This window comes from Thamnophis elegans, chromosome 6 (assembly GCF_009769535.1).
Source record: "Thamnophis elegans isolate rThaEle1 chromosome 6, rThaEle1.pri, whole genome shotgun sequence".
Lineage (NCBI taxonomy): Eukaryota > Metazoa > Chordata > Lepidosauria > Squamata > Colubridae > Thamnophis > Thamnophis elegans.
The window spans coordinates 68,796,824-68,804,786 of record NC_045546.1 but is presented as its reverse complement, the minus strand read 5'-3'; the positions used below and the strand labels follow the sequence as shown (position 1 = coordinate 68,804,786).

At 43.8% G+C, this 7,963-nt stretch overlaps 1 protein-coding gene across 1 annotated transcript; it reads left to right on the top strand.

The window, feature by feature from the left end:
* The first annotated feature begins 5,065 nt into the window (after positions 1 to 5,065).
* LOC116510757 (protocadherin beta-16-like) lies at positions 5,066 to 7,522 on the top strand. The gene has a single exon (XM_032220405.1). It carries the CDS (start codon positions 5,066 to 5,068, stop codon positions 7,520 to 7,522), a length of 2,457 nt encoding a protein of 818 aa, XP_032076296.1.
* The last annotated feature ends 441 nt before the right edge of the window (positions 7,523 to 7,963 follow it).

Here is a 7,963-nt window from a genome sequence, read left to right as displayed (position 1 = left end):
TACTTCACTGCTATCTTTTCATAACCAGTAAAATTACTCTTAATTCTACAAATGGAGTTAAGTGGTTTCTTTCTTGGTTGCTGAAGTGCCTGACAATAAGCAAGGTCTGACTTTCACACTCATCCCAGAGCTACCTTCCGAGGGGAGTGTAATAAAAACAAAACCTTCAAAGAAATGTCCAACCCAGGCAGCTACTAGGACGAGGACATGGGGACTGCCAGATCCTCATGTCCCTTAGAGACAGAGCGGATGGCAGAACTGAATTTGGAGGAAAGATCCGTCTGCCCCAGGTGGTCATTGGAAGTGGGACAGAAGTATAATCTTGAGGAAATTCTGGCTGGAATTTCAACAACCTGACATCGGCAACTGGTAGCTGCCTGGCAGGAAGCTGAAGAAGAGGATCTCATGATGTCCCACACTATGAAACTCTTCCAGGAGGCTTGGGAGAAATGTCATTTTCATGAGAGCAGGTCTGGAAGAGAAGTTGATTTCCCTGATCAAGAAGGGAAACCTGCCGAGGACCTGTGTCACTCGGGGGGGCCCTGGGGGCAGAAAACGGAGCTGATCAGGATGGGAGAGCCCCAGCAGCAGCAGCTGCTGCAGCAAGAGCCCTTCCAAGGGGGGAGGACCCCCCCACAGAAGCCGGATGGCAAAAGTTCCTCCTCTTGGCGTGAAATGTGAAGGAGACCCAAAGGAGCTAGGATTTTTCCTGGTGCAGGACCGGAATTTCATGCAACAGTTTGGGGAGGATCTCCCAAATAAGGAAGCCAAGGTAAGAGTTGTTATCATGGCACTGGAGAACAAAGCGGCAGCCTGGATGGTCACTCTGCATAATGATAACTCCCCCCCTGCTGAGGAATTATAATAGGTTTATGGCCGCCCTGAGAAAATGCTTTGATGACCCACTCACCAAGTGAAAGGCCAGAACCAAGATGAAAACCCTTACTCAGGGAAAAAAATCCAGTGGCTGAATATATCCAAGAGTTTTGTGAACTGTCAGTGTATATGCGGGGTTGGTCGGAGGAGGCTTTGCTGGACACTTTTATGGATGGCCTGAACCAAGATATATACCAAAATTGTGTTAACAGGGAGGGGTGCAACCTGCAACGCTGGTACGAATTGGCAGCAGATGTGGAGATAGACCTAGCCAGGGATAAATACCGGGAAGACAGTGGGAAAGGTAAAAATCCCCCCCCCCAAGGAGCTCTGAAGGGAGCCAAAAGTTAGTCTGCAAGCAAGCCCTGGTCTACTGCTTGTTTTCGCTGTGGGAAGAAGGGGCACCGAGCAGCGAACTGCCACTCAAAAATTGGCTCAAAGCCCCCTGCCGCTGGGGAGAGGAAGCCAGACAAACAACCTGGGAAACGAAAGGACACCGCCATGAAAGTGGTGGATCCTGTTGAAGAATTCCCTCCCAACCTAGAGGAAGAAGAACCCTCCTCTCTCTCTCGGGGGAAAGTGACTCCGATGACAAACATCTGGTAAGTCCCCGATCGAGTCCCATGACCATTCCAATAGAACTTAAAGTGCCCTCTACTGGAGTCCAAGTGAAAATGCTGGCCCTTTTAGACTCTGGATGCATGCATTGCATAATTAGCCCTGAAGTGGTGGAGAAAATGGGCTTAAGACTGAGAACTTTGAAAGTGCCCATTGCCTTTTGCCAGTTGGATGGATCAGTAGCTGGGGGGAGGCTCCTGCCCATTTTGTGACTGAACCAGTAGATATGTGGATGTGGGCGCTTAAGAAACCTTAAGTTTCATCATTGCACCTGGGATGGATCGATCCCTCATACTAGGATTATCCTGGCTATGGAAATGGAACCCATACGTGAGCTGGAGGAAAGGGTGGTTGCACATCCGTTCCGCTAAACCCCCAGAGGGCAAGGGGAGGGTCTCCCACATAGCCAATGCTGAACCTAACCTAGTGGCTTCAGCTCAGGAAAAAAATTAAGGGGGAAGAGAAAATCCCTAAAGAATACTGGGACCTTAAGGACATTTTCAGTGAAAAAGCTTCCGATAAATTACCCTCACTACCACCGTGCTACTGATTGCAGCATTGAGACCCTCCCAGTGGTAAAACTCCCCAAACCCCAAGTTTATTCAATGATCCCATGCAAAATGGAGGAATTGCAAAAAAAAGTATTGACAAAAACTTGAAACGGGGGTTCATACAGCCCGTTTGGACACTGCTAACCTGGAGACACCTGTTGGAAGGTGGCCAGAAACCATTCGAAGTCTGGACCTACCACAAAATTCTGGAGGCACTTAGGACCCCAGTCTTGCCGCCTGGTGGTCACTTGGGCAGTGGTTTCAGTAGAGGGAATGATGGTGTCCACTATGTGCTCCCGTTCGCATTTGTACTGAGACATGTGGGAGGGGGCATCAGCTAGAAAGTTCTCCCCCCCCCCCGGAATGTACTTTAAAACAAAATCAAAATTGTTGAAGTATTGAGCCCATCGGACTTGTTTGGGTGATAGTTTCCGTGGGGTCCTAAGTGCCTCCAGATTTTTGAAAGTGTATTTCAATATGCAAGAAACCAAAAAAAGTCAAGTAAACAATTCAAAGCCTTCAGATCCCTTATTATCTTTGTTGCTTTTTCTAGGGCTTCAGCATCTTTTTTGTATTGTGCTGAGCAGAACTGGATGCAGTCCAAATGTGGCCTTACCAGTGTGGTATAGAATAGTGCTATCATTGCTTATGATCATGATGCTATCCTCCTGTTGATGCAGTCCAGGACTGCATTGGTTTTATGGTATGGGCAGCATTCGGCTGACTCATATTTTAAGTATTGGTCCATCAGGATACCTAGATTCCTCTCACAATTACTTCAATTGGGCCACATACTGCCTATTCTGTACCTATGCATCTGACTTTTCCTGCTGAGTTTTAGGACCTTACTTTTCTCATCACTGAACTGCATCTTGTTGGAGAAGACCCAATATCAACATCCTTTTCAATCTTGAGTCTACCTTCTGAAGTGTCAGCAAATCCCCCCACTTTTGGATCAAACGCGAATTTAGAATATAGAATAACAGAGTTGGAAGGGACTTCCGAAGTCTTCTAGTCCAAACCCCTACTAGAGCAGAAGACCCTATGCCTGTGAGGGCAAACCTATGGCACGCAGAGCCATTTGTTAGGGCACGTGAGGCATTGCCCTGTCAGCTCGAGCCTGCATGCGTGCACTGGCTAGCTGATTTGGCCTTCTTTTTTGGCCATTTTTCATGCTCTGGAGCCTCCGAAGAGTGAAAAACGGCTGTACAGGCAAACTGGAAGTCACCATTCCTGAACTTCTGGGTTGCTCATACAGCCATTTTTTGCCCTCCGGAGACTTTAGGAGGCTTCTCTAAAGGCTGCAGAGGGCTCCAGGGGGGGGGCTGGGGAGGCTGTGTTCACCCTCCCCAGGATCCTAGAAAGCCTCTGGAGCACGGGGAGGGTGAAAAATAGGTCCATCGTGGGCCAAAAGCGGGGAGATGGCAAAGGTCAAACGTACATGTGCACTGGGGTGATGGTGGTGGTGTCGCACACATAGCATTATGGATGTGGGCACACCCACACACGACCCCCTTGCGCTTCCCCCGCTTTTGGCACACAATCCAAAAAAGGTTAGCCATCACTGCTCTATACCATTTCAGACAAATGGCTGTCCATTGTCCCCACTGCACGTTTCCCTCCACAGATGTAGTTCTATTGAGGTCAATACATTGAATGTGGTTGGTCAGCTATCTGCAAATCCATGTGGAGTGTTACTGTCTATTCCACACTAGTCAATGAAGTAAGCTATGATCTAGTTTACCAAAGTATCACTTGCTGAAATCTAAGTATACTCTATCCACAACACTTTTTTGATCTACTAATTTATTACTTTGTCAAAGAAGGCATTTATTTGATGTGACCTGTTCTTAAGAAGCCCATGATGGTTTCTAGTGATCACATTTTTATGTGCTCACAAACATGGTGTTTGATTACTTTTTTCAGAATTTTCACAGATATTAGAACATAGAACAGGGTGATTGGTCTGTAGTTTCCTTGGTCCATCGCAATGCTGAAATTCAATTTTTTTTACTACTGGTTCTGTGGACATGGCTTGGTGGGCATGGCAGCAGAAGGATACTGCAAAATCTCCATTCCCACCCCATTCAGGGGTGAGCCAGAGGTAGCATTTCTGGTTCTCCGAACTACTCCAAATTTCCACTACTGGTTCTCCAGAACCTGTCAGAACCTGCTGAATTTTACCCCTATTCCATTGTTTTCACTTTTTTAAATATTGGAACCACATAAACTCTCTGACAATTCTCTGACAGTTCCCCTATGCTCTAGAATCTCGGAAAGATTTCATTTGGTGGGTCTGAGATCATGTATGCCAGCTTCTTTAGCACACTGGGGTGTAAACCATCCAGTCCTGAAGACTTGAACTCTTTCAGAACAGCTAGGTGTTCTTTAACCAATTCCTTAGTACAGTTTTTTGACCTGCATTCCTTATCTGAAAAGTGCTGCTTTTTATATATATTTCTGTTCTTCAAGTAAAACTGGGTGTGGAGAGAAAAAAAAAGAGGGAGACTTGCCTATTATTTTCATCTCTCTAATTGATTCACTTTTTCTTTTGAATTACAAATAAAAGAATGGAGACCACCAGAAAAATGGTCTGCTATTTCTTTGGTATTAAATGCTACTTGTACTAGAATTACTAAAGAAATGTGGGGGGCATGGTTTGGGTTCATATCTATTCCATATACATAATATGGCTCTTTTAGTAGAATTATTCTTAAAATCTACATTATCGTTCAGTTTATTCAAAAGAGCTTCATAAATTTAGTGTTACATCTTACTCTAAACACAAGGTGGTGCTATTGCACCAAACAGTAAAAAGAGAGATATCTTTACTTACAGAAATGATCTAGTCATTTGAAAAACGACTCTCAGAACAAAAGGCAACAGCTCTCAATTAAACCTTGAGAAATTTCTGAAGAAAATATTTGAGAATGAATACCAAAAAATACTGATCAAAAATATAAAAGAAATTGTAGGAGCTGGTTTACAAAGAATCATATTCGCAAATAGAGGCTGAGAAAATGGAAGCATCTCCTACTAGCAGGCAAGTGGTCTTGTTCTTTATTTCTCTATGTAGCTCTGGTATGTTGTGTGAACCATTCCACTATTCAGTGCCTGAGGAGAAGAAAGCTGGATCAATAGTAGCAAATGTGCTAAAAGATTTGAAAGTGGATGTGAAGGAGCTCTCTGCTCGCAGAGCACAGTTGATTTCTAAGAGCTCCAGAGAGGATTTCCAACTGGATCCTCATTCTGGGAATATAATATTGAGGGATAAAATTGATCGAGAATCTTTGTGTGGTCTGAATGATCCCTGCATTTTGTTCTTTGAAATTGTATTGGAAAATCCTTTGCAAGTGTTCAGAATTGAAGTTCAGGTAGAAGATGTCAATGATAATTCCCCTATGTTCTCTAAGAATCAATTCATTTTTGAAATACCTGAACAGACTCCCATAAATGCACGTTTTCCCTTGGTGGCAGCCCACGATTTAGACACAGGGGAAAATGCTATCCGGAACTACATACTTAGCCCAAGCGAATATTTTAAGCTGGACGTACAAAGTCAAAAGGATGGCAGCAAATATGCAGAACTGCTTTTGGCAAAACCATTAGACCGCGAGGTGATCCCTCAGTTTATCCTCACCCTGGAAGCTGTGGATGGAGGGATCCCAAGGAGAACTGGCACAGCACAGATAATTATTGATATTCTGGATACCAATGATAACGTGCCCCAATTTGTACAAGCAGTGTATAAAGTGCAGCTAATGGAAAATAGTCATCCAGGTTCATTGGTTGCTAAAGTTGAAGCCACCGACAAAGACATTGGATCCAATGCTCACATAATTTACACTTTTAGCCAAGCACCAGCAGATGTACTTCGATCATTCAGGTTAAACAATCATACTGGGGAAATTATGCTCGTAGGGAAAATTGATTACGAAAAAAAACAAAATTATGAACTCAGCATCAAGGCCGCAGATGGAGGGGGATTGTCTGCATTTTGCAAAGTCCTTATTGATGTTGAGGATGAGAATGACAATTACCCTGAGATAACTATATCATCCATCGCAAATCTCTTACCAGAAAACTCTCCACCTGAAACACTGCTGGCTGTATTCAGTGTTAAGGATGAAGATTCTGGAGATAATGGCAGAACTACCTGCAACATTGATGCAAATCAACCTTTTCAACTGAAACGCACAAAGAGCAATTACTACCAGCTTGTGACTCAACAGCCATTGGACAGAGAACAAATGTCACATTATAACATCACCATCACAGCCACCGACCAAGGTTCTCCCAGACTCACTTCAATGACAGTTATTAGCATTCAACTTTCAGACGTCAATGATAACCCTCCAATGTTTGAAAGAGGTTTCTACAATTTGCACTTACGAGAAAACAACATTCCGGGACTGCTCATTGGATCAGTCCATGCTGTGGATGTGGACACAGAACAGAATGGCAAAGTAACCTACTCTCTTTTGTTTGGAGAGATCAGAGAAGAGCCTGCATCATCTTACATCTCCATCAACTCTGAAACTGGGAACTTGTATGCCATTCGATCTATAGATTATGAGGATATACAGGATTTCCAGGTGGTGGTGAGGGCTGTAGACAAGGGCTCACCTCCCTTGAGCTCAGAAACGATGGTCCGAGTTCTTATCACAGATGAAAATGACAATGCCCCCTTCATCCTCTGCCCCCTTCAGAACAGCACTTCTCCATCAAATGATCTGGTTCCCAGGGGAGCAGAGACAGGCTACCTAGTCACCAAAGTGGTGGCAGTGGACAGAGATTCAGGGCAGAATTCTTGGCTTTCCTATCAGTTGCTGAAGGCCACAGATCCGAGTCTCTTCGCTATTGGGACTCAGAATGGGGAGGTGAAAACCATGAGGCCGGTGAACATCCGAGACAGTTTCAAACACACTCTTATTGTGGCAGTTAGTGATAATGGGCATCCTCCTCAGTCTGCTTCTGCGACCCTAAGGATTCTTCTAGTGGACGGCTTCTCTGATCCTTACATGAAAATTATGGATAATCCTAAGGATGAAGTCCCGCAAGAAGGAGATCATACTCTAACACTGTATCTGATTATCTGCTTGGTTGCCATCTCATCCATTTTTCTACTTTCTGTCACTGTGTTTATTGCAACCAAGTTTCAGAAGCAAAGGAAGTTCATAGGAAGTTCTCATTCCGCAGGGAATTTCCCTGGGGGACCAAATTTGCAAGACAAGTGTGTGGATCCTAATACTGGGGCATCTTCCCAGGCCTACAGCTATGAAGTGTGCTTAGCTGATGGGTCTCTGAGCAGTGAGTTTAAATTCCTTAGGCCTTTCTTTCCTGTTTTTACTATGGAGCATCAAAAAACTCTGCTGAATCCACAGATTCGTAATGATTGCCATGATCTTCCTAATCAATCGGATGAAAATGAGCACATATCCCAGGTGAGAATAATTATTAATATAATTAAGTTATAAATCTATATAATTTGAATGACTCGGAAATAATTAATTTTTCAAAATGAAGGGTTGTCTATTACCACTTATATACAGCTTCACAGTGTTTTACATCTTTCTCTAAGAGGTTTACAAAGTCAGCATATTACCCCCAACAATTTGGATCATTTTACTGACCTCGGAAGGATGGAAGGCTGAGTCAACCTTGAGCCAGTCAGGATCAAACTCCTGGCAATTGGCAGAGTTAGCCTGCAACTTCTAACCACTGTGCAATCACAGCTTAGTAATGTACAGCTTATTGTGAATTTCCAGGGAACTGGTTTATTTAGGTCAGTGTTTTTCAACCTTTTTTGTGCAAAGGCACACTTTTTTCATGAAAAAAATCACGAGGCACACCACCATTAGAAAATGTTAAAAAAATTTAACTCTGTGCCTATATTGACTATATATAAAGTAATTTTC